Source organism: Myripristis murdjan, chromosome 13 (genome assembly GCF_902150065.1).
Source record: "Myripristis murdjan chromosome 13, fMyrMur1.1, whole genome shotgun sequence".
Classification (NCBI taxonomy): domain Eukaryota; kingdom Metazoa; phylum Chordata; class Actinopteri; order Holocentriformes; family Holocentridae; genus Myripristis; species Myripristis murdjan.
Window position 1 is genome coordinate 2,763,685 of NC_043992.1, and position 26,237 is coordinate 2,789,921.

At 41.3% G+C, this 26,237-nt stretch overlaps 2 protein-coding genes across 7 annotated transcripts in view; one reads left to right on the forward strand and one right to left on the reverse strand.

Moving 5' to 3' along the window:
- Positions 1 to 987: 987 nt before the first annotated feature.
- Positions 988 to 10,715, forward strand: ech1 (enoyl CoA hydratase 1, peroxisomal). Of its 3 annotated transcripts, XM_030067835.1 has the most exons (11): positions 988 to 1,202; positions 1,298 to 1,384; positions 2,656 to 2,821; positions 3,822 to 3,910; positions 4,012 to 4,136; positions 6,118 to 6,166; positions 6,848 to 6,912; positions 7,734 to 7,804; positions 7,894 to 7,965; positions 8,775 to 8,925; positions 9,930 to 10,715. In XM_030067835.1, exons 2-11 carry the CDS (start codon positions 1,348 to 1,350, stop codon positions 10,032 to 10,034), a joined length of 930 nt encoding a protein of 309 aa, XP_029923695.1. In that variant the 5' UTR covers positions 988 to 1,202; positions 1,298 to 1,347; the 3' UTR covers positions 10,035 to 10,715. The 3 variants fall into 3 exon arrangements, with proteins under 3 accessions (XP_029923695.1, XP_029923697.1, XP_029923696.1); XM_030067837.1 differs by lacking the exon at positions 1,298 to 1,384 and having other exon boundaries at positions 9,930 to 10,067; XM_030067836.1 differs by lacking the exon at positions 988 to 1,202 and having other exon boundaries at positions 1,368 to 1,429; positions 9,930 to 10,067.
- A 168-nt stretch (positions 10,716 to 10,883) lies between these two features.
- Positions 10,884 to 26,237, reverse strand: part of cep295 (centrosomal protein 295) — a 30,533-nt gene continuing 15,179 nt past the window's right edge. The window contains exons 14-29 of one of the 4 annotated variants that reach the window (XM_030067823.1): positions 25,721 to 25,895; positions 24,839 to 25,030; positions 23,528 to 23,767; positions 23,038 to 23,135; positions 21,255 to 21,351; positions 19,501 to 19,731; positions 19,078 to 19,241; positions 17,715 to 18,180; positions 16,526 to 16,684; positions 15,754 to 16,322; positions 14,608 to 14,802; positions 14,469 to 14,532; positions 13,047 to 13,376; positions 12,575 to 12,668; positions 11,522 to 11,621; positions 10,884 to 11,026 (exon numbers count right to left, since the gene is read on the reverse strand). In XM_030067823.1, coding sequence (XP_029923683.1) covers positions 10,985 to 11,026; positions 11,522 to 11,621; positions 12,575 to 12,668; positions 13,047 to 13,376; positions 14,469 to 14,532; positions 14,608 to 14,802; positions 15,754 to 16,322; positions 16,526 to 16,684; positions 17,715 to 18,180; positions 19,078 to 19,241; positions 19,501 to 19,731; positions 21,255 to 21,351; positions 23,038 to 23,135; positions 23,528 to 23,767; positions 24,839 to 25,030; positions 25,721 to 25,895 — 3,216 coding nt within the window. In that variant the 3' untranslated portion in view covers positions 10,884 to 10,984. Of the gene's footprint in view, positions 11,027 to 11,521; positions 11,622 to 12,574; positions 12,669 to 13,046; positions 13,377 to 14,468; positions 14,533 to 14,607; positions 14,803 to 15,753; positions 16,323 to 16,525; positions 16,685 to 17,714; positions 18,181 to 19,077; positions 19,242 to 19,500; positions 19,735 to 21,254; positions 21,352 to 23,037; positions 23,136 to 23,527; positions 23,768 to 24,838; positions 25,031 to 25,720; positions 25,896 to 26,237 lie in introns of all 4 variants that reach the window. The other 3 variants (XM_030067822.1, XM_030067824.1, XM_030067821.1) reach the window with 3 other exon arrangements.

The following is a 26,237-nucleotide window of genomic DNA, read 5'->3' on the forward strand; positions in this document are numbered from 1 at the left end:
ATCCACACCAGACTCTGTCATCCATGTCTTTATGGACCTTGCTTTGTGCACTGGTGCACAGTCATGTTGGAAGAGGAAGGGGCCCGCTCCAAACTGTTCCCACAAGGTTGGGAGCATGGAATTGTCCAAAATGTTTTGGTATCCTGAAGCATTCAAAGTTCCTTTCACTGGAACTAAGGGGCCAAGCCCAGCTCCTGAAAAACAACCCCACACCATAATTCCTCCTCCACCAAATTTCACAGTCGGCACAATGCAGTCTGAAATGTACCGTTCTCCTGGCAACCTCCAAACCCAGACTCGTCCATCAGATTGCCAGATGGAAAAGCGTGATTCATCACTCCAGAGAACGCGTCTCCACTGCTCTAGAGGCCAGTGGCGGCGTGCTTTACACCATTGCATCCGGCGCTTTGCATTGCACTTGGTGATGTGTGGCTTGGCTGCAGCTGCTCGGCCATGGAAACCCATTCCATGAAGCTCTCTGCGTACTGTACTTGGGCTAATCTGAAGGTCACATGAAGTTTGTAGCTCTGTAGCAATTGACTGTGCAGAAAGTCGGCGACCTCTTTGCACTATGCGCTTCAGCATCCGCTGACCCCTCTCCGTCACTTTACGTGGCCTACCACTTCGTGGCTGAGTTGCTGTTGTTCCCAAACGCTTCCATTTTGTTATAATAGAGCTGACAGTTGACTGTGGAATATTTAGGAGCGAGGAAATTTCACGACTGGATTTGTTGCACAGGTGGCATCCTATGACAGTTCCACGCTGGAATTCACTGAGCTCCTGAGAGCGGCCCATTCTTTCACAAATGTCTTGTTTCACAGTCTGCATGCCTGAGTGCTTGATTTTATACACCTGTGGCCAGGCCAAGTGATTAGGACACCCGATTCTGATCATTTGAATGGGTGAGCGAATACTTTTGGTAATATAGTGTACAACACAGCAGCTTTAACGTCACTGCTCAGTGTTACAAAACGCGAACCGAGTTTGAGCCTCTCCGGACACCGTAATCACAAAATTTCAAAACCATTTTAGGTTTGAAGAGGGCTTGTGTCAAGCAAGCTAGGAAATGGTTAATAAAGCTGGCTACTACTTTGGTGTCATAGGCAACTATCATATGTCTGAGGGTGTAGCTTTTGGTAATTAAAAAAAAAAAAAAAAGTCCAGCACCGTACGTTTGTATTGTGTCTCGGCTTGCAGACAGGGTAAGGCTGCTGTTTGTAACCTTAGCTAGCTGTCAGAGAGGCTAACAGAGCCATATCATTGTTATTTATTGTGTTAAACCTCCGTGTACTCTTAGCTGAGCAGGAAGAGTCTGGACTGAGCGACCAGCCACCCGTTCAAAGGGCAATGTTGTCATTCATTGTCAGGTCAGCTCTCACGAAAAGTAAGTGCCAGTTACCTGGATGTGCGTCGTGAAGACCATCTACCGGTTTGTTATCAATACTCTGATTTCTGCTGTTATTAGCTGACTAGGTATTAGTTTTGTTTTGTAGCATGTTGCTCACTTGTTTGTGGAGGTTTGCTCACCGTGGCGAGCTCACTGTTTGCTTTGACACACTATGTAGGTGAAAGGTCATGTGTGCAGCATTAGCAGGCTACTTCTTTACAAACTAGTCGGACACATAAAACTCTCGCTTACTGTCACCAGACCTTTTTTTAATTGGCTTTTCACCGAAACCTCATTTATTAAATCAGTATTCATCTCTGTTAATGTACTCCATGGTCAGAAATGAAGGTCTGGCTTAGTTAAGCCATTGTTTTCATATTTTAACCTTCTGCTGCTTCTGTTTTTTTTTTTTTTTTTTTTTTTTTTAGTTTTTTTTTTTTTAGTTGCCGTCACCTTTTGTTAATTAAACTTGGCTCCTTCCTGAGTTGCAATGTTGGTCAGGTTTTTACTTTTTTTTTTGGTACACAAATATATCTAATATTTAATGAAGATAGATGGAGAGACAGATAGACAATACTTTATTGATCCTGGACGAACTGTAGGCATTCATAGCTCAGTGCTATAAATACACTCAGTCCAAATTAGAAATTAGAAATACACACTACACATGACACTACACTGTATGCTACACATTAGACTGAAGAAACTACATAGCCTGTAATCCTGAATAAAAGCTTGTGCAGTAGAAAAACACAATACTAAAATAAAAATAAGTAAAATAAATTAACCAAGACAAAATGAAAATAAAAAACAATAGAAAAACATATATATACACAAAACACTGTTGATGTGTTAGAGTTACATAGATAATTGATGCAGGAGCTGAATAATAGTTCCATAGTGAGAAAAAAAAAAGAATAAAGTGATCAGGCTGTAGCATGGTGATGAACAGGAAACAGCTATGAAGTGACTTATTTCAGATGATGTGATTAAAGTGTACAAGAATAAAGATAAGACAGAGTGGAGCGTGAATGATGATGGTGGGAAGTATAGTGCAAACACTGACGTAGGCATTTGATTGGGGTTACTCATTCAAAAGCCGTGTGTACTTCAGGCTGCTATAATGTGTAAGTGCACTGGACAGCAGTTTGCAGCATCAGCTAATCAGGACTCATTCTGCTGCTGCAGTTGTTCCAGGTAACTGTGTCAGATGAACATCCTCCACGCTCTTTTGAAAAGAGTTTTCTAATGAGTCTTCTCTTTGTCAGACAGGGGCTTGTGGCACCTCGGTTGCAGTGCGGTCAGAGCCATGTCATCCTCAGGTCCGACCCCTCCCTTCACCACCCTGTCCATCAGTCACCCGAAAGAGTCCATCACACACGTTGAGCTGCACCGGCCCGAGAAACGCAATGCCATGAACAAGGCCTTCTGGAGGTACCAACACGTCTGTAATTAATGTGGATCATAGACGGTGCAGTAACTAAGACCATAGTAGATGATAGGCTTTATATATCAGTCTAAATTCATATTAACTTAGTAAATCATCCAGTTATGTTTTGATCATAAATTGTTCTCTCTGTTCAATCTCATGTAGTGCCAGGAGTAATATTTATGTGTTACTCTTGATTAATGCATCCATTTTTTGATTAATCCATCAGTGTATATAAGTGTGAAAAGTAGTCTCATGGGAAGTGATCGGCATCCAAAGTCAGTTGATGTCTTTAAATTCCTTCCTTAGTTCGTCCAACAGCCCAAAAAAACCCAAGTATTTTATACTTGTTGATTTTAATTTTATAAAGCTATGAACAGAGAAAAGAAAGACGATTTTAGCATGTAGTGAGGCAGGAATCAGCAAATGTTTGGTGTTTTTATTTGATAGATTTTAGTTGAACCATATGGGATGCAACGTTGGGGAAAGTTTCTTTTATAAGAAAGTAGTGACTGCTTATCCTAAAAAGTCTTTATTCTCTTTATGAAACTAATTGGTCAGAGTACATGGTAAAATAATCTCATTTATTTCTAGAATTTCCACTGTTACTACAGCTAAAATGAAATGGTATAAACGAACATTAAAAGCAATGACACTTCGATTTAAAACACAACTTATGACGGATTACTACAATTTAAAAAAAAAAAAAAAAAAGCATAGGCACCATTAATTACCAAAAAATGTTGTGAGCAATGTAATGCTGTCTGTTTTAGCCCCAGCCTCAAGACCCGCCTGCCTTCATGCTTTGGCTCCAACCTTCTTCTTGTACACTTGATACCACTAAAGCTACATATTTGATCTGATCTGATTCCTTAACTTGAGCACCTTTTTGTCATAAAGAAAATCCCCAAAACCAGCTGAAGAGATGTTTGACCCGCAGTCCCGGTTTGTTTCCCCAGTAAAACAGCCCAGTGGCTCACCATCTTTATGTTTTTGTTTTCCCAGTGAGATGGTGGATTGTTTCAACCAGATATCTGGAGACCCAGACTGCAGAGTGGTGGTGGTTTCTGGAGCAGGGAAAATCTTCACAGCAGGTAGGTTATACGCTGGTGCAGTTTTTTTACTCAGGTGTTTTGTTTTGTTTTGTTTGTTTTTTGCAGTTTAATCTATTTTCTGTAACCGTGTTTCTGTCCAGGTATTGACCTGATGGACATGGCCAGTGATGTTCTGCAGCCAGAGGGTGATGACACGGCCAGAATTTCCTGGAATATGAGAAAAATCATCACCAAGTACCAGGAGACGTTTACTGTTATAGAGCGGGTTAGAGAGATCATCCTGATCACACCTAAAAGCTTATTTATGCTCAACATTAAATATGGATACAGATACAGTTGGAGCCTTCTGTCCGTACTCTGCGTTCATTTTGTCTGTATTTCTGAATGTTTTCAGGAAGCTTACGGGTACGGACAAAATGTAGCAGCACCACTGGAAATTGAGGGGGCAGTGTAGCCAATAGTTCAAGAGAGACTGGTCTATGAGCAAGACATAAAGAAGAAATTTTTTAAAAATGATAATATTAGAGAAAAGAATTCTCTGTCCTCATGTGGTGATGTGTTTAATGACCTCACAAAACACCGCCTCCACTTCTGCCTCTTTGTAGCAGGTCCGTTATTATGACCGTCCATCCTCTGTCCTCCTCTGTGCTCCACTGTCACCACGTTTGTTGTTGTCAGCAACCTTTGATTCTGAGCTGCCCTCTAGTGGATTTATTCCTGAACATTCATGCCTACATAAAAGACTTATGAAAGAATGTGGGCAGTAATGGTTCCATCAGTTGAAACGGACAGATTTTTTTTTTTTTTTTTTTTTTTTTGTACATAAAGGGAGCATAAATGAGCCTTCAGTCTGATGATACACATTACAATTGCAGGCAAATTGTAATATCTAATGGCATGTCATAAATTAATTTTTTTCTGTTGCTATGTCACCAAACTTTATGGAACACTCCAAATGATGATGCAGTCCCAGGTCATGATTTCCACTGGATGGAAGTGGATGGAAAAAAGTTTCACATGTACGTGAGGCCTGACGTTACATGTGAAGCTTTTTCATGCAACGTGGTTCCATGCAGCTGAGGTGTTTTGGAGTGCCATCTAGGGTTGCAAAATTCGAGGAATTTTCAAAATTAGAAACTTTCCATGGGAATTAACTGGAATATATGGGAATTAAAGCGAATAAACTGGAAATGTGCTAAATTGCAGCTTAGCCTATAACAAGGAAGTTAATTGCAGTTGAAAAAACATCTTGCAGCATAATCTTGGCTAAAAAAAAATCTGATGCAAATTCAGTTGAGTGTCTGCTCTGCACTGTGCATTCTTCCATTACATGCACTGATCATTTCTAGAATTGTGCACACTGCAGCAGGACCACTGAGGCCACATGACTGCATCTGAGCCCACGGACTATATCCAGTCAAGTGAGTTCTTATGATTATGACTGGGGTAAATACATTTGATTTATGGTAGTAAAGTTTAACTAGCAAAAAATAAATCAAAATATCTTTATACAGTAGCTATTTAAGAGGCTGTCTATCATGGTGCTAGCTAGCTCAGCTGTGATGCTTTTTCTTCTGCCTTCTGCCAGTTTTCAGTTTTCATACAAGAATGCAGGTTATAGTTTGATCCAGCATGCTGACTGATGAGTGTCCATCTATTCATCTGGCCTATTTCTATTCATTTATCCAGCAGCAAGCAGAAAGGATCGAGGAAAAATGCAGAAACCAGAGGCTTACGTCAAAACAAATTTTCCAAAATTTCGCCGCTTAAGTTCCCATGGAAAGTTTCTGGAAGGTCTCAGGAATTTTACCAGAAATTTGCCGCCCCTTTGGAACCCTCGTTCCATCCAGTGAAAATCATGAATTGGGTTTGCATTATCATTTTGAACGTTCCATATGGGTTTGATGAAATAGCAACAGTAAAAAAAATATTTTAAATCATGCAACAAGTTGCACTGTGTAATGTTATTCAGCCTGGAACATTTTCATGTAACGGAGTTGTTGTGTCTTAAATAATCATTTATAAAATTAAGAATGAGTTTGGTCACATAAGAACAGTTAAACTTTCAGTTTGAGCCTGCCACTAGCTGCACGACAGCAGCATTGTGTAAAGCTCACCTAATGAATTTCCTCTTATTGTTCCAATCACACACATAATGAATATGGACAACACTGAAGTCATCACTAGTTTGTCGTTTGTCGTAACTGTGTTTTCTTGTTGTCTGACTGTCATGTTTCCTCCTGCAGTGTCCCAAGCCTGTGCTGGTGGCGGTGCATGGAGCCTGTGTTGGAGGAGGTAAAATGTCATCACACTGTTCAGGCGGTAGACAAAGTTGCTGTTGTACTTGTAGTAGTTAATTTATTAAGAACAGAGTAGTTAGCTCCAACCTTGAGGCAGCATGTCCCAGCAGCAGCCAATCACGTGCTGGCTACAACGCTGTTCCGCTACAGTTAGTAGTCACTTGTTCCAAGTTCTCAAAGGCAGTGCTGAAATTATTGGTCTATTAATCAGCTTAAAACTGTAATTTTCAATAACTGATTGATCACTTTCGGCGTTTATCAAATAAACATATCAAATCTTTCCTGATTCCATCATCACTACGATCAGAGCAGATGTTAGATTGGCTTACTTTTCTCTGTTCATGTTATTGTAAAGCTAAGATGTTGGATTTTATGGCTGCTGGTTGAAGATGTTGCTTTAGCCTCTGTTGCTTCTCAAAGACTGCCTTTTTAACATTTTAGAAACCAAATGATTAATCAATTAATCAAAACCATCTACAGATTTACAGTGAAAATAATATTAGCTACAGCCCTATAGCACAGCAGCATGATCACAGAGTGATTTTCAGCAGCTGTTGTCAAGACCTCGCTCACATGTCAGTGCATTATGTAGCTTGAATTAGCAAAGAAAATGGCAGTGAATCAGTTCAGTGAGCCTGTATGTCTGTTTCTGTGTGGATCTTGTGTTTTATACCAGGTGTTGACCTGATCACCGCCTGCGACATTCGCCTGTGTACTCAAGATGCCTGGTTCCAGGTCAAGGTGTGTGTGTCTATGATATAAATGCAGAACTTTTATGAGAAGGTTTGATGAAGACATATTGACAAATACTCAGACAGTTAACGGAATATGCCAACGTTTTGGGCAAAATCCCCTTTTCCCGACTTCCCCAGACTGAGACAAGATGTTGGACACCATTTTCTCCTCTGTATGTCCAGTGGTTTGGTTAGGGTACACAGTGGATCATGTGGATTTGGAATTTTTCCTTAAAAAACTCGAGTGGTTTCAGCAGAAGTCAGATGGTGGAGCTGTAACTGCTGAACACATTTATCCTTCCGTTTGTCGCAGTGATCCACGCACCGCTGAAGGTACAGGAAGATCCACCACAAATTAACTTATTCCGAAACCACTCTTGTTAGTGTGTTTGTTTGTTTTTTAAACTCGAAGATGTGCATTTCAAATCCATGTGTTACGCTGTCAGTAAGACAGCTTCAGAGTTTCTGTAAGGTTTATTTTTTTCACTTTGACTGAGCCAGGCTAATGACTCCCATAGACTTCAACTCTTTATGCTAAGCTAACAAGAAATGCTACCCACAGGAACTGAACCACTGGGTGTACAGAGGTGAAAATGGTATCCAACATATGGTCTCAGTCTAGGGAGTCAGAAAAAGGGGATTTTGCCCAAAATATCGGAGTATTCTTGTAGAGAAAATGCACTGCAGCAGTTAGAAGTGGAAAAGTATCAAACCATCAACATTTTAGGTTCTGAGACACCAACTTCAAGCCACATTTTGAATCATATTAGTCTGTCATACTCAGGTGCATTGCACATTGTCAAATGTTTGTCTTTTATGCCTTCTCAGGAAGTGGATATTGGTCTTGCAGCAGACGTTGGAACTCTGCAGAGACTTCCTAAAGTCATCGGCAGCCGCAGGTAAACAGGCAGGAGTCAGACAGATTACCTTTGGTGTGAAGAGCGAGTACGTGTTGATGTTGTGATGTGCGTTCCCCTCCTTCATGCAGCCTCGTGAACGAGCTGGCCCTGACAGCCAGGAGGATGTACGCAGACGAGGCCAAGAGCAGCGGGTTGGTCAGGTGAGCGTCTGTCTTCTTACCTTCTGTTTTGTGTTAACCACATACCTGTCAGTCTGTCCAAAGTTTGTGCCAGTCGCTGAGGATATCTGTCATTGACATAATGTTTAGTGGTGCACACTGTCTCCTGTAGCTGTAGATGTCAGTCTGTTTTTCTTCCTGCTGTTGAAGCCATTTGCGGCCACCGACTTGAAAAATGCCTAAGTGAGGTGACCCCATCATAGTAAATATGCTGCTTTAATTATTTTGTCAACAAAATGTATCGTTATGTTATTGTGCAGAAGTTTGACAGAAATGGAAATGTCTGTCCCTCTCACTATAGTAGCTTAAATACAAGTCAGATCTGTCATTTATTATTTTTGGCAGAATTGTTGTTGAGTTTTGCCATCACCTCAGTCAAAATAGCAAAAGAGATGTGCAAGCCAGATGATTGTGATCCACACTTAACTTGCTGTCTACATTTGAGGAGATTATTTTAAAACATTACCGATTCATTTTAGGTCCAAATTCACTATCTAAAGCTTAATTTTCTAAAATATTGAGGATCTATGGGGCACCCCGACTCACCTGGTAGAGCATGTATGATGTGTTAAGACTCAGTCCTGATGGAGTGTCAAATAAATGTTAAAAAGTAATTTTTAAAATGTTGAGGATCTAGTTTGTAAATGTTTTAATCTTGAATATTTTGGGTAACCTAGAATATAAAATACTACTGAATTTGGAATTCTTTACCGTCTTTACTTTACTGTCCCTCTTTTTTTTTTTTTTTTGAAATGGTTTATCTCTCATTTTGTAATGAAACTTCACTGCAGTCGAGTGTTTGCTGACAAGGAGGCGATGATGGCTGGAGCTCTGGAGATGGCTGGGGAGATCGCAGGCCGCAGCCCCGTGGCCGTGCAGGGCACCAAGGTCAACCTCATCTACTCCAGGGACCACAGTGTGGCGGAGGGACTGGACTACATGGTAAAGAGACCACCATATCCTGTTCAAATCTTTGAAGATACACCAGGGATCCTAAGATGCAGTTATTTTTCAGGACTTCTTTGATTCAGTGACTTAACGTTATCTTCAGGGTGGAGTGGTAGTCTTGTTGTTTCAGAAAGCTGCTTCTGACTGGAAGGTTGCAGACGGACCGTGGTTCGAATAAATAATGCCTTCCCCACCTTCATTACTGTCAAGGTGCCTCTGAGCAAGGCACTGAACCCCCAGTTATTCCAGCAGAGTCAATGTAGAGAATGTGTCACTGAGAGGGAAGCAGGATGTTGCCGAGATGTTTTTGCCCTGTCAACCTCCAAGTATCAAGGACTGTCCCGTTATTTGTACATAAATAAAGTGATGATAAACCCAGTTAAAAACTGGGATTTACTTATTTAGCATTATTCTTGAGTTCTGTCTTCATCACCCATCAAGATGTGACGTCCTAAAAATGACCAACAGCAGGGCTGGGTGGGCTTGTAGGGTAACAATATTGTCTGGACCCTGAAGACCAGCCAGCTGTCCAGCAAAATATCCTGTTGATTTGAGAGTGCTATGGCTCTTATTAGCACCATAATATGATAGCTAATGTTTGCCTAGCTAACATTGCTGTAGAGCTCACTTGTTAAAAACTCAAACTCAGAGGTTTGTTGTAGTAGAGTTAATGGATTGTTGGAGAAATTCTCCTTCAGGGTTTTCTGCCAGAAAGCCTTTAGGGTTTGGAGTTAGTACGTTTTTCCGGCAGAAAGCCCTAAACTTCTCCCATGTGCTGGCTGATGTGATAAGGCTATGACTTGACATCTTTGCTATATTAGATAGACGCACGTTGCCAACCTACACCTTTTCTGATAGACTTAAAAGGCAGATTTGTCAAAGAAATAAGCCAATAAGCTAACAGTTACATGTACCATTTGTTGAGCCTGGCAAAGGATCATTTCCCCTTCATATTTTATTTTCTTGACACATTAACTGTATCTCTCCTTGTTTTCCAGGCCACGTGGAACATGGCAATGCTTCAGACTCAGGATGTGATGAAATCTGCTCAGGCCTCCATGGAGAAGAAGAGTCCAAAGACAGTTGCCTTTTCTAAGCTCTAAACACACGATTCACGCGCAGCAGAATTTGTGGTGGTTTTCTTTCTTCATTTTTAACACTTTGAAGAGAAAGAAGAAATCAGTCGTCACCCTGCGTAGATCAGGTCTGTGCCTCAAAGGTTTAAAATGTGATTTTTTTTTTTTTTTTTTTTTTATTGCTGTGTAAACTGAGCTTGTAACAGTCAAACTTACCACATAGTAGTGTCTGAAGAACAGCAAGCAGTAGCCATGTGGAGAGGACGAGGTGTGACTGAGGTGAGGGACAGGAGATTGGAGTAAAAGTCTGTCTTCACTTTTTCTCCCCAAGATTTAATTTCTGGCAGGATGGAAAAGTGTATTTGTCCCATTTGAGATTGACAGCACCTAGTGGCCATATCAACATTTTGGTGAGTGAGTACGGGTCCAAAACAAGTGAATGCTCAACTTAACAGTTCTTCTAGGTCCAGAGATGAATCGGAATACAAGACTGTTCCATAATGACGTAGGATGAGAGCACCTGAATATGATCTTTAGCCCAGGCAATTCGTGTGTTTTGTCACGCCTTCAGTTTTTCTGAACTACCAAACTTAACACTGAGCTGTCCTCGGGGTTGAGGAAAGATAATAAGCCAATCATACTTTTGTACATCTATAATGACTCATGAATGTTTCTATCTAATAAATGAGTAACTCATCTGGAAGCACACATCACTCTGTCTCTTTTATTACAGTATAGTGGAAACTTTGTTTCATGGTAAAAACATTCAATTTCGCAGGTAAACAATATTGTCTTTACATGATACTTGTCTTGTCATTCTGATGTCTGATAAGATCAAGTATGCAATAAAAAAAAAAAACCCAAGTGCAAAAAAGATCAACTTCAATTGACTTAAATATGCTTTATTACAAATTAACTAAAATTTACACAACTGGTAAAAACTAAAATATATAAACAAGACAGTGGATGCATGTTGATCACTGAGGTGTCTGCTTGGCTCGAAGCTTCTGCAAGGTTTTCTGCAGAGAGAAAGAGGTGGTGGAAACAACTTATGCAAACAGGATTTACTTAAAAGAAACATTTTACCCAAAATAAACTGTTTTCCCCACTTAACCCTAGAACTCCATCTTCATACTGCTTTGCTTCACCCAAGAACTGTGGATAATACAGATATAATCTGTCATTGTTTTAGGAGAGAGCTGTTACTGTTGAGTTGTTTTTTTTAACATGTAAAATTTGTGACTTTTTGACGTCCACACACAAAAAAATTACAATCCAGCCGCAGTGTTCTGGGGTGAAGGGATACTGACTGAAAACCTCACCAAATCACACAGAAACTATCATGCAGAAGTGTTAAGCAGGAAAATCTTTTTTGTAGTTTGGGGGGAACTGTTCCTTTAACGGGCATTCCAAGATCACCTGCTGTCTGCTGCTTAACGAGCAATAGTTCTGTAATTTAAAAATTAATAGACAACAACAGTCTTTGTAAACACTTTTTAATGGGAGAGCTTTACCCTGTGGAACTCCTTGGCCTTCACTCTGTTTTGGGCATAGGCCTCCTGCCTGCTCCTCATCTCCTTCTGCTGCTTCACCTCCTCCAGCTGCTCATACAACCTGCAGGCCAACAACCCAACACACAAAAGATACACACACTGCGAGTGAATGACGAAACATCATCCAAAACCTTGTTAACTGAGCAACAAGCATGCTCCTGTGAAGGCAGTCGCCCCACAGACCTGCAGATGGTTTACAACCATGTCTACTGTTACTGTTACTATCAGTATAACCACCATCACAGCTGTTATTAACAGTATTTCAATATGCAGACAACTAGGGCTGGGCGATTTATCAATATCATCAATACTGTAATATCAAATCAGATATTGTCTAGGATTTCAGATACTGCCATATTGTGATCTGACATTAAGTGCTGTCTTTCCCCGATTTTAAAGGCTGAATTACAGTAAAGAAATGGGATTTTCTAAAATTATTAGAGTGTTGTCGCTGTTCTATTATTTGTCTCTGCCTGCTTGAGGATCATATCCACATTACTAATGTTTGTTTATCAAAAATGTGTGTGAATATCTTATGAAAGCACCAACAACCATGCCTACAGTATCAGTATAGAGGTATTTGTTCGACAGTATGATATTTCATACTGTCTACATGGCACCGCCCTACAAACAACTATTGACACTTATCACCAGTATCATAGCTAGTACACATTACAACTATTATTACTACTACTGTTGTTACCACTCCATGTGTTATTACATCACAACCACTCTTTCTGCGTGGCTGTGTTCTAGCCCATTTGGAGACTTTTATGGCCTCCTTAACCCATCCTGAGCCCCTATCCACTTTGGACCACTTTAAAAATCGACAGCATCCCCCTAGAATACCACCACAGGACTTGATTCCATGTCTCTAGCTAGCTCCTACTGTTCTTTGGCTTTGGCACTTGGTGTGTTTTGGGCCCTTAAGAGTGCCTGTACTTCCCTTTGCATGATATTCTAAGCACAGCTTTGTCCATGGCTGGAAGAAGTGGATTCATATTCCAGTGTTACCTCTGGGTCCTCTGGTGCATCTCTGAAACATCTCGTTTCCTCTGCTCGGGTGTACAGTTCTTTAACTCGCCCACTTTCTTCAGCCTGTCGCTCACTGACATAAACAGAGGGAGAGACAGACAGGCACTGCTCTTTAGTGTATTTAAAAAAAAAACCTCAAAAACAAATAGAAAATAACTGATTTAACAGGATTGGCAAGTTATTATTTTATTCCCCATGTAGACTTTTGAGTCTTATTGGTTTTTAGCCAACACTGGACTGAGTAGCAACTAAAAAGTAAACTGATACAGGAGGCACAAAGTAATTTCTGTAGCATAGCAGCAATTGGTGGTTTTGACAACAAACATAACAGGATGACCTCTCCCTTAAACCCTCATAGCAGGCAGTGGGTAACATGATGTTGTAAGTGTTTATGACACCATAAGGTATTTTGGACAAAGTGTCACATAAATGTCTTGTAAAGTTGTGTTACCTGGAGGGAGAAGTTTAGAGCTTCCTGCAGTGATGGAGTGTGCCGTCTCAGTGGTTTGGACTGCAGTCTGCTTTCTCTTCTGTTTGGTTTTAGTATTAGGAGGTTCTGACTTGGTCTTTGCTTCACAGCTGGCAGGACGAGCTTCCCTGGGTTTAGTGCGCTCTTGGGCCTCAGATGGGCCCCGGACCTCAGCTTGACTCTTGGCTTGAGCCCTTTTGGCCTTGATTTCTTGGACCCTGTGTGAAGATCTCTGGAGCAGAGCCCTGCGCTTCTGCTGGATGGTCTCTGCCGGCACACCGCTGGGACTCCACTCAAACTCCAGCAATGTTGCTGCAGTCGAGTGAGGCAGAGACAGAGAGGTCAGATCTGACAAGTGCACAGTGCTTCCTTTGATGATGTCAGACTTTGGAGATACAATTAGAGCTATAATTATATATAATAATTTATTTTCAGTTAATCAGTTAGTGTGTATAAAGTGCTAAGAATAATGACAAAGTCTCATGGGAAATTATCAGAGCCCAAAGTGAAGTCTTCACAGAAGTCTTCACAACAGCCCAAAAACCCCAAAGAATTTATTTTACAATGATATGAACAGAGAAAATGAGGACAGAGTCTGATTTGATATGCGCTAATAAGGAATATAAGGAATAAATGCCAGAACAGATATTTAAACAGTGAATTAAAAGGTTACTATATGTATAGTAACCTTTTAATTCACTGTTATATAGTAACCTTTTAATTCAAGGTTACTATATATGTAGTAACTTTTAATTTACTGTTTAAATGTCTCTTCTGGCATTTACTCCTTATATTCCTTATTAGCGCATATCAAATCAGGTAATGTGTGATATGCATGTGTAAACAGAATAATTCAAAGAACTTGTAATTGACTTTTTTTCTTGTCTTTGTGTGTGTAATCATCTTGTGAATTTCCATAGTGATATCTGAAAGTAAAATTTGGAACCCCTTTCACCTGTGTGTTAAAAACAGTGTTTTTTGGTAATATGTGGTCATAAATAGGTGATTTTCAAAACTTTCCACCAATGGGATTTCTTGGGACTTTTTTTCCCTCACTCAGGACAAACTGAGGATACAAAATCAGTTGAGTTTGCTTCTCTTGCAATTTGTCCTAGGTTGACCCCAATTTTGGCCTAAAATTACTGGACTACTAGGGGAAATGAAGTATCATATTTTTTTCCAAAATGGGTGGACGATCCCTTCAAGGACTAATTATTTCAGTGCTAGATAAAATTTCCATTTCTCAGGAGATGGTGTAGTGAAGTGAGTTTACATCCCATCCAGCAAATGTAACCCATAGCTCTTCTCTTGCTAAGCAAGATAAACACTCAAAGCAGCAAAGAATAGATGATTTCTCAATTAAATTTTATTCAGTTGGTGTTCAGTGTCAGCTGTTGAGTTTACCTGTATGTGAATGGGAGAGCTCCTCTTTTAAAGTCTCCTCTGGTAACCATTTGACCCCTGACTCCTACAAACAACAACAGCCTTGTGGTTAACAAGACACTTGCAGCTGACACAGTGTGAACTGAAAACATTCATTCACCTCATGGACAGTCACCTCTGCCTTTCCACCCTTCTGGTCCTCCTCCCTCATCTCATCTTGACCTTCATCTTGCCTCCTCTCCTTCTCCTTTTCCTCCTCGATGATGGTTGCCTCCTGGTCCTGCAGTGTGGTGTCTGTCAGGCTCAGCAGTGTTATCTCAGACTCTTCCAGGATCCCCTTCCCAGTGGCAGCATCCTGACAGGCAGGGAGAGATGTCAATCACACAACGCAGCAAATGACACTACAGCTTCTATTGCATCACATCAGCCACCGTTCCCAACAGCACTTACCTGTGAGACGGATGAGGTACAAAAAACCAAAGCAGAAAAGTTAACAGTACTTATTCAAATCATTCCACACATGCAATCCCTCCCGTCTCATCTGCAAGAATGCTTCCTCATTAGGTCGCATTCTTTGGAAATATGGCCACTGCGGACTGTCTCATTACTGTGGGATGCACAGGAAACTCCATGCTGGCTCCTTGAATGATTTGTGAAATTCTGAGTTGATCAGTAGTTGCAAATAAATTCTAGCACACTAAGGTAATGGTATGGTAATGTATCACTGCAAGTTAAAGTGTGCGAGAGTTTATTTGCAACATTTCATGTACTCGTCCTTCCCTTATGCACTTATGTCTTATGACATAAATGTATGGAGTGTTTTTCTATTCTTGAATTTTGAGGAAAAAAGTGGTTCCTCCACATTGAAGGAAATCCAACAACAACGTACCTCTCAAACAATTTGAGAGGTACGTTTAACACTTGGAACCTGTATTTTAAATTATTTTAAATTAGATTCATCAAAAGTGGATTAACTAACATTAAAGACTAACAACTAAAGAGTCATCCAATGTCCTCTTAGGGCCGATCTGCTGAAATGTGAAAATGTCTGGACACAGCAGTCAGACATGTTATATTCATGACACAATCTACCAAACTCAAATGTGTAGATGAGGAACTGAATGGAGACATATCCAGAGTCCACAGGATTTTATCATGGGAAACAAGAATAAATAAAAGGAGATGAAGAGTAGCTGCACATTAATACCTCTGATGCAAAGATCATCTATTAGAGTAGAGCTATGAGTAGAGCTACTGCGTCAGCACCTTATCAATCCTGGTGTGCATTTGACAAAAGACATCATACCATTATTTTATCCCAGGCAGGAGGAGTTTTCCTCAGGTTTGAACCCTGTGGATCATTTGGGTCACTGACGGGGATGAAGCTGCCAGGTCCGTCCAAAATGTTCTTGCCCTCCATGTCCCCTCCCTCTGGTGGCAGCAGGTCAAGGGTAGGCCGAGCATCACACAGAGTTAAACCTGATAGGCTGAGAGTTGCGAGTTCCGCCTCCTGGGCAGCAGGAGACATCGTGAGGAGGACAGAAGGGTGAGGGTCGCAGTGAGAGATGGCAAGATGGCAGAAGGATTCCTGTAAGGCAGCGGGAGCAGCGAGGTGACGGGGTGGCTCCTCGGCTCTGAAGTTCTCCGGTGACAGCTCTGACTCCACCGAGGGGCTAGCAGGAGGTTCAAACTCTACTTCAGATGATTGTTCATAGTGACCTGAGAGATTGATCTCACTGCTGTGTGTCCGGCCGGCTCCCGCAGGAGAGTAAGGCACTTCCTGTCCAGGCAGGTGGAAGGTCATGGAGGGGTCTGCGGTTTCGTTGTGGGTGACCTCGGCAAGGAGAGGGTGGAAAGAATCTGAGGCTGGAAACACTGGGAGATGCAGGTGGGATGCACAAAAAGAACAGTGTACATTAGAATGTCAAATAAAAAACAATCACCACAAATGCATCACTTCAGTGCTGAAGAACTGCAAACAAACTACAGATGCATGAAGCACTGGATGACACCGATTTAAAATACTCATCACCATCAGTTCTTTGGCCGTCTTCTCTTCTTTGAGTATAACAACTCACCTTCACTTCTCTCTGGACTCTGTTCTGCAGAACTGGCGGTGCTTTGTGGGTTCAGCTCAGACAAGGGGAAGCTGTGTGACTGAGCCTGAGCAGCAGACACTTGGTCTGAAGGCACATTGGTCTGGACAGAGCTAACAAGATCCAGATTGGTTCTTTCACCTACATGCAGCAGATAAAAAAAAAAAAAAAAAGAAGAAGAAGAAGAACGTCCATTGAAAAAACAAATAAAAACAAAAATCACCCATAAAAAACACTGCATTTTCCTCAATAAAGTCACAGTATCTTAAGGCTTGCCATGATAAAAACTGACAATTACAGAACTTCAATTGAAAGCCAGAGTTGCTATAAACTGCCAGCATAAGGAGTAACGTGTCATCGTGGATCTTTCCCTTTTATTTCAATTTAATGACCACAGAGCAAACTAACATGAGGCTTAGCAGATGGTATAAACAACAAAAGGGAAAAAAAAAACAAAATGATAGACCTCCCCTAAAATCTTTAACCAGGGAGGCAGAAAGGCCAGGAAACTAACTTACAAATAGGCCCAGGAAAAGACAGCTGCTGACAGACCAGAGAAATTCACTAACAACAGCAAAAACCTTACAAGCATTTGGCAGGAGGGTGTGGTGTGATAAAAGTTTCCATGAGGGAAGAAGTTAATAACCTCACACAGCAAGCCGATTTTGTATAATTGGACTTGCAAAACTTTCTGAGCACACTCCAACCAGAGTGTTTTTGGAGACCACCAAATGGCCAAACCAATCAGTGTCCTTTAAGGAATTATCTGTGTGGTTTGTTGAAATTAGTGCACCATAGCTTCTTAATGTCATCACACAGGACGAACAAACATTTTTCTTACAAAAACAGCAAGAATTATGAAGTGACATGCCAAAAAGCTAGAAATATGCTTCTTCACTGTCATCATCACAGTTGCTGCTGTTAACTTTCAGTGCTCTCATACTATAAATATGGTTCATTTGTCTAATTGGACAGGTTTACTAAAGATAAAGTGATCCAATTACTTGCTATGTATTTTTGTAAATGCCTGTTGCCTCTGCACCTTTTCCAAATGATTTGAGGCCCACGGTCTCATTTCGTGACCTGAACAACAGAAAAGAAATCAGAGCATGGCTGTGTGAGGCTACGAGTTTTCAATTCGTTGAATTAAGCCACACAGCCCCTCCCATACCTGAGCTGCCGCTCCTCTGTCCAGCAGACTCATCAAGCTCCCCAGCCAGCAGTCTCATCTGGCTCTCCTCCTGCCCCCCATCCAACCACGCAGACGACTGCTCCAAGTCCATCTGACCAATCAGCTGGCTGGCATAGAAGTCCTGCCCGCCACTCAGCCAATGAGAGGGCAACGGAAGTGAGAGTCGGCCAATCATACGACTCAGAGTGGAATCCCATGCGCCTTGACTGGTGCTCACTGAAACTGATTGACCTGGAGGCTGACCAATCATTGATGAATGAGCAGACGGTTGACCAATCAGATGCTCCACGGCCGAGGCCCCCTGGTCTGCAGCAAGGCAGGACGACTGATCTGCCAGCTGGCCAATCAGAGGCCTGAAAGAGTCCTGACCCTGGTCCTGAACCAATGAGGAGACCTGGTCTGAGAAGCGCTCCAATATTTGGTTTACTGTGTTGTCCCATACCTGCTGGGAAAAGAGAAGAAAATCAACCAAGGGACGAGTATCTTATGCATATATGTCTAACTGCCACTGATAATATTCAGTGCTCCTGCGCCTTTATATTATATTTACTAAGAGCATTCTACACAAGGGAGATAAATTAAAGTGGAAAAGACAACACAGTTTCAAGTTTCAAAATGGTTCACCAACCCAGCGATTTACTATTAAAGTGATTTAACTGCAATTCCAAGCACTTTTCAAGTCTTGGAAATGTCACATTAAAATTCAAGTGTTTCCAACACCCGAACAAACCCTGAAAATTATTTTGATATAAGATTATTCTGAAAATAAAATGCAGTACAAATGCAAGGCAAAACTGTGTTTCTGTTTTGTGCAAGTTCAACTTTGTTCCAAGGGAATTATTCAGATCTCCATTAGTATCAAGGTAACAGCTATTGGGGTTCCCAAAAATAGTACAACTTGCCAATTAGGGTTGCAATATTTATTTTCACTGTCAATTACTAACTATCAATTACTTTTTGACTATGCAATGAATAATTTAGACAATATTGTGTCAAAAACAATGAGAAATGCTCATAGGAAGTTATCAGAGCCCTAAGTGAAGTCTTCAAAATGCTTCCTTTGTCTGACCAGCAGCCAAAAAATCCCAAGGTATTAATTTTAAAATGATTAGTGGAGAAAAAGAAGACCATCTTAGCATCTTACTGAAGCTGGAATCAGCAAATGTTTGACAATTTTACCTGAGAAAAGACTAAAGCAATCAGTTACTTAAATTTGTAAATTTGTTATTTTCTGCTGATCAACTAATCAATTGATCATCTAATTGTTTCTGTGCTATTAAAGAGTACAAATAGAAAATAATTATAATAATGATGTATGTATACACAGCCAGACATAACAGACCAGGCTGAATCTCTGTGGTCCTGCTGAGTCTGAGGGGAGAAGCTGGGAGTCTGCAGGCCTCTGCTCCTCCTCACCACTCTTCTGTGCGACTCCAGCCCACGACTGCTGGGACACCAAGGAGCTTGGCTCCTCCACACAAGAGCCGTCTCTGTCTGCAGAGGATGCTGCATGAACAGATGAAATAAGAAGACAGAGTATGGCATGATACGGCAGATCATCTGCTACAAAAGGCTGATTTGCCCAACAAATCAACACAACAAATTTGCAAACGGTATCCAGCATCCAACATCTTGGCTGAGTCTGGGTAAGTTGGAAAAAAGGGATTTTGCCCAATCATGTTACACATTGTCAATTGATCAATATATATTAGCCTAGTCCTCTAACATATGTGTACTAATGTGTGCATTGAATGTGTTCTTGCACCTGTGGTGTTCCCAGCTGTGTTGAGGGAGATGTTGAGCTCCCTGGTGTATTTATCTATGATGCGCTGGATGCTGCTGTCATGAAACAGGGAGTCGACAGCCGGACTAGGAGGGCCTGCAGCTGACCCATCCTTATCACCAGAGCTCTGACTGGATGGAGAGGAGACGTCTAATGAAGCTGCTCCTCCTCCTGGTTCTTGTTCCACACAAAGTCTGGAGCGGGGTGGAGAGTCTACTGGAGAGGAGTGGCAAGTGGAAAACATGAAAAATTGGAGAAAAGGAGGAAGAGAATTACATATTTATGCAGTAACTGGAAATTAAAATCATGATATAAACATCTTCCGGTTGAAAGTAGGCGCTGAGTCCACTTCTGTTAAGAACAACATTCAGAGGTATGGCAAATCAAAACCAAAAGATTCAACAAACTACAGATTTATGCTTGACGATACGCACTGCAGTGTTATTCAAAGAAAAATTGCTAGGTTTAGTGATATTTAATATTTGCAGATTCTACAAAACAGCACCAAAAATAAACAAATAAATTAAATTCACAAGAGGCATATGGAGGCAGAGAGGACACCAGAGGCCTCTATCACGAAGCAAGCTCAGTTTTCCCTGGATCGCTCAGACCTATCTGGCTACACTAATCGAGATCATGGTGATCGGGGATAAGCGGTATCACAATGCTGGTTATCAACTCGCTCCGAGTTGATAACCAGTCAGCAGACCAATCACAAACATGAGTGACAAGGAAAACGCACAGCATATTTCATGGCGGAGGAGCAGCATATTATACTGGAAAAGTATGAGGATGAAAAACAAAATTTACACACTAAATCGAACATCGTGGCTGCAGCGAATAGAAGGCAGAATGCTTGGCAACGAATTGCCGACTGCATAAATGCGCATGTTACACATCAATGGCTCAAGTCGTCCACATCTGACGCTGAAACCTATGAACTCACTGCACTGCACAGATGTGCTGCGTATATGACAGGTATAGTTGAGTTCTTTTAACCTTTTAGGGGTTAAAAGAACCCTTTAGGGGTTAAAAGAATGTGGGAGCAAGTAAAAATTAAACACAAGGACATCATTGAATTTGGTAAGTTTGTTATACAGGCTATAATAAAGCTATAAGCTGACGCCACAATTAAATCACGTCAGTACATCAAGTTGATAGCCTGAATAAAATCATACACTGAGCTGCGTTAGGACTTAGCAGGAACAAAAGGCCGACTCGCCCTCTTGAATGAAGGGTAAAAATGATCCTTTTTCACATTTGCATCAGCGAGCTGTCAATCAGGCCCATTCTCTCGCCCACGAATAATTTGCCCCCAAAAACATTTAGACCTAATTAATTGTGCCATTTTTTTAACAGATTTGATCGGTCCAGGAAAATCCTTTCATGCCGTAACGCTCTTCTCACTATTTGGACTCGTTGTTCAATGGGATCCTCAGTGATTGGGCAGGCCACGTTTTGGCAAACAGCTGATTGGCCAGTAAAGTCACAAATTCAGGAGAAATAGAAATTCTGAGATTATCAAATCACAAATTTATGAGAAAAAAAACATGGAAAAATTACTAATATGACCTATTCAGAAGAAGACAACACGCTAATCTTCAAATCATAGGAATCACGATACAAGGCAGAAACTGTTATGGTCAAAACAGACATGAGTGCCCAACTATACACATATTCATTGTGTGTGTGTGTGTGTAAAAAAAAAAACAAAAAAAAAAAAAACGCTCCCTCACCTGTGTGGGAGGAGTTTTGTTCAGGATCAGTGGTGATGTAGCTGCCAGTGGAGATGGTGGAAGAGAGACAGTCAACATCAGATGGCCTGTGAGCACACTGACACATACACACACACACAAAAATGTCTTAAGAGAAAGCAAAATGAGGTTCTGAGTCCTTCTTGGACCCCCATAAAAGGGATACACACACAACAAAATGTGCACCCAGACAAATTATACAATTTTATGCTTACTTCCACGACTCAGCTACCTGAGTGTCTAATGGCCCTTTTCCATTAGTATCTACTCGGCTCGACTCTACTCGCCTCGACACGGTTTAGGTGGTTTTCCATTACAGTTGAGTAGCACCTCGCCGTGGGTGGAGTCGCCGGCGCACCGTCCAGCTCCCTCTGGATTCTTTGGGCCGCCACCAAGCTCAGAAAAGTCTCCACATCTTTATTTGACCGCGGTAATGGTTTGCTTGCCATTTTCCGACTTTGACAACTTCACTGACGATCAATGCGCACGGCCGCTGTTGCCATTTTTTTTTTTTTTTTTTTTAATGTCGGGTTTTGTTTTCGTGCGGGAGTCGCTCTCGTCACTCCCTGTCCAATCAGTTGCCTGCACGGCGTTTACGTCACATTTTCAGCTCGACTCAGCTCGCTTGGAACCCCGGCTGAGTAGGTCCCTGAGTAGGTGGTAGTACCTGCTAGCAGGTACTACCACCTAATGGAAAAGCTCTTAAACCAAGTAGAGTCGAGCCGAGTTGAGCTGAGTAGGTACTAGTGGAAAAGGGGCATAAACTACATCTCAGCTCCTCAAAGTGCAGTGTGAGACTGTCAGCCCCCCCCCGTGGTTTTGTAACGCAGGCTGCCAATGTCATCGTATGTCATCTGACACCTCAGGCAGGTTTTAACTAATGTCATTCTTCTGTTACCCTGTTCTTCATAAAATACTGACACTTCTCTTACGGTGGTTTTTAATCATTTTTGTGAGACTGTTGACTTTTTTTTTTATTTTTAAAGCACTTTGTCCAACTGTTGTGGAATGCTGCATATATTTTTTATTGGTTTTATAACAAGTACATGCATACAAACACACTGAGCTCAGTTCAAGTGTAGAAACCATCATGAAATGTATTTGAGTAAATACACTTCAGGAACAGTAAACTTACATCATCGCTCAGTACACAGAGACACACACATACAACAATTTACAGAAAGACACACACACAACAATTTACAGAAAGACACACACACACACACATACACACAACAACACACACACCACAAGCACACAAAATAAAAAAGAAGCTTCTCAAGCATAATCATGGGCATGTCAGGCAAATAGTGCCCGATCCCTCAGATTTGGCTAATTTTCATCATTGATCCACAACATGGTGAACCTCAGAGGGAGAAAAATGAGTCAAGACAAAAAACAGGACTGTGCCAACATGCAATGAAAGCCTCTGTCAGCCTGTGTTTATTTTGGAGACACAATCATCACTGGGTGCCTTTGTGAAACACTTTTTTTGTTGTTTTTTTTTTGTGCAAAAAAAAATCTAGCCATGAAATTTCTTCTCCCTTTTTGAAAATCAACAAAGGCAAAACAAAGAGTACCACTATTGTTGTGATTGTACTTTAGGTACAGTGAACAGTGCAACAGCCAAAAAATAAATAAATAAATAAATAAAAATTAAATCTCAATCTCCACTGTGAGTCCTCAAGAAAACACAGTCTTTCATTGCATTGAAGGAAATACAGTCATAACATTAGTTTTGTTTGTGTTCAGCTGGCCTTCTTACCTCCGTGGGGGACCTGAGGCTGGTGACAACAGGATCGAGGAGGTCGGCTCCTGTCCCAGAGTCAGGGGATGGTGGTGAGAGATTTTGAGAAATTCGGTCTGTAAGTCAAAGTTTAGGAGTGAGCAGAAATGCCTCCATTACAAGCAAACTGATGTAAAATTAACAGCTACACTAAACGTTCAGGAATTTGCTTTGGTGATACTGATGTAGAAGCACTGGCAACTTTCAAGTTTCATAAACACACAGTGCAAAACATTATACTGACAGCAGAATACGTACTAAATATTATATTTATATTTAAGCTCCTCTGCCCTCATCATGTTTCAGTCTCCTACCAATCTCCCATCTATCACTCCTTACTCTGTCCATTTTCATCATTTCATTTTACTGGACATGCAACTCCCAACTATGTTTTATCAAAGATCACCATTTTCATCTCCATTTTGTGTCTTTTATGTTCCCATCCATCCTCACCCAGCCCTGTCCATACCATACTCTGTGGACTCTGGGGACCTTCCTGCCCCCGTCAGCAGCCTCTCCTTCCAGGGGAATGCATTGGATCTTGCCAAACTTGTTGCTGAGCCAGTCAGCCTCCCAGCAGCAGACTGGTGACCCCCAGTGGACACACAGAGTGAGTGCAGAAACCTGTCAGAGGCCACTGAGGACTCAGATTTGTCCTGCGAGTCCCAGGCTGCAGGGTGAGGCAGTATCTTCACGCTGTCCTCTGGGCCTGAGACGAACAACATAAAGGATTCAGCTGATGAGGGCACTGCCACCAAAGAATTTTTAACTGCAATAATCAACATGCACTTAAGGCTTTCATTGCAATGCAAGTTATTTAAACGAGTAATTTATTTTTACTTGATTAATCAATGAAAAGTAGGGAATTTATCACCCTTTGCTGGGGACAGCCTTGCTCAAAAGTGAGAATGTGTTTACTTCAGGATCCAAAAAATTAACATTATTTTCCGCGCCAAGTGCAGATAAATTTTGGGCTTGGTTTGAAAATAAATTGGGGTCACCGGGATGGCGGCCAGTAAAATAATTTCACTTTGTCAAACCACAACCTACTAAAGCTGCTTACTACTATTTGGCACTTCCTACATCATGTCTGTCAGCGATTTGTCGTAAAAGACATCTGAATTACACGTTATTCGACATGTACCGACACATTTTCAGTCTTAGGCTTGCAAAAAGAAAACATGAAGACAAAGAGAAAAGTGATGGGGGTCTGCGTTCTTGTTCTTTGCATCCTGGAAAAATATGAAGCTCAAAAGCGAAGTAATAATACATGATGTAGTATTATGGCTGGTAACAAATATTTTTGGCTGATATATTTTCTTTATTTACCTGCCACTGGTAGATGAGCCAAAAGTTAATTTTGGACCCTGGTTCGCTTAGTATTCAAAGTATGTAAAACATACAAAACAGATTCTTAGTTTTGTTTGGCTCTGTTTCGTTACTGTATTTTTCTTTATGCATTTTCATTTTGCTTGACACACTACTGTGTTATGTGACAACAACAAATGCTTCAATAAAAATATCTTTAAAAAAAAGAATGAATGCTATGATGGGCATGTGCACTGTAATGTAAAATGCAAAAATGTAATCTGATACAACTAATTGGGTTTTGAAAAAATAAAGTTTGCTGCCATAATATTTATTGTAGCCGGGGAGCTTACAAGAGGTGACTCAGAGTTGTGTTATACCTGCATCACCAAAGTGAAGCACAACAACAGTACGTAATGACATGCAGTGTTAATAGTTGTCTGTGTATGTCTGTGTATTTCACCAAGCTGACCTGTGACCGCGCTGGTGTTGACTGGTGTCTCCACTTCCTGGATGGCACTCAGTTCATGTTGTTCAGTCATGATGCCCAGCCTGACCCGGGTCACTGGCGGCTTTGGAGCCCGAGGAGGCAGGTGCAAGCCGGAGGGGAGGAGACATGACGGGGTGGGAGTGACAACAGCATCACTCTGGTGGGCGGTGTCATCTTAAACAGGAAAACAAAACATTTACTGTATGACTTCAATAAAATACTGGCATTTGAGATTAAACTGATTGAAGTCTGAGCAAAAAAAAAAATAAGTCCAACAAAAATTAAGTAGTCAACAATGAGTCAGACAAAACAAAGACAGGAAAGAAGAGAAACAAACATGACACATAAAACGAAGGACACTGCACCTAAACTACATAGCCTTGTGTACCCGGCACCTTTAGCCTTCGATCTCTCTACAGCACATGTGTTAAACCATGTGCCATGGAGGGCCAAGAGGCTGCAGGTTTTCATTCCAAACCAAAACTCCAGCAGGTGATTTCACTGATGGCCTCACCTTCAGGCAGAGAGAAGGGACTAATCAGTGAAATCACCTGGTGGAGTTTTTTGTTTGCATGAAAACCTGCTGCCTCTCAGCCCTCCATGGCACATGGTTTGACTCGTGCTCTACAGCATACAAGGAAAAACTGCCAGGAAAACCTTATCAGGAAAATATATGTAAGCCTACGGGTAGAGAGGGATCCCCCACCAGGATGACTGAGCACATAAAAGATGGTAGGACAAACAATGAAAAAAACATTAACATGGAAAAAGACAAGAAATCAGATCATTTTGGATTTATATAGGAAAATAGGAGGTCAGCAAAAGGAAAAAAACAACATGTCCATTGTCAGTATCTTGTCTCACCACTAGTGGATGGCTCTTGGTGTGCAGTGCTGTCTGGTTCCTGGTTTTCTTCCAGGTGTGATAAAGTTCCTCCGTTTGACTCCTCTATGGCTCTCAATAGGGACGCCAGCAGTTTGAGGCGAGTCTCACCGATGTCTTCTGACACCAGAGCTTTGCCTGGAACCTCTGAAGCAGGCTGTAGCAAAAATAAAACACACAGAAAAGGTGCTTTGTAGCACTGCTGACAAACCCCATCTCCTAAGGAAAAAATGTGACTGATTCCAGAGGTCAGGGTGAGATAAAGCACAACACTCCTGGATTTTGTGGGGCTCAATGTCTTGGTTAATAACACTACAGCAGGATGGATTATTTACCATCAACAGAACTCAAACCTGCCCCATTGAGTGTTTTGTTTAAAATTGCTTCCTATAAACATGTGGTATTAGCATTTTCAGTCTTGCCAACAGCTAAAACGCCCAAGAATCCCTTAAATACACTCCTGTACGTTAACCTGACATAGTAAAATGAATATGAAGTA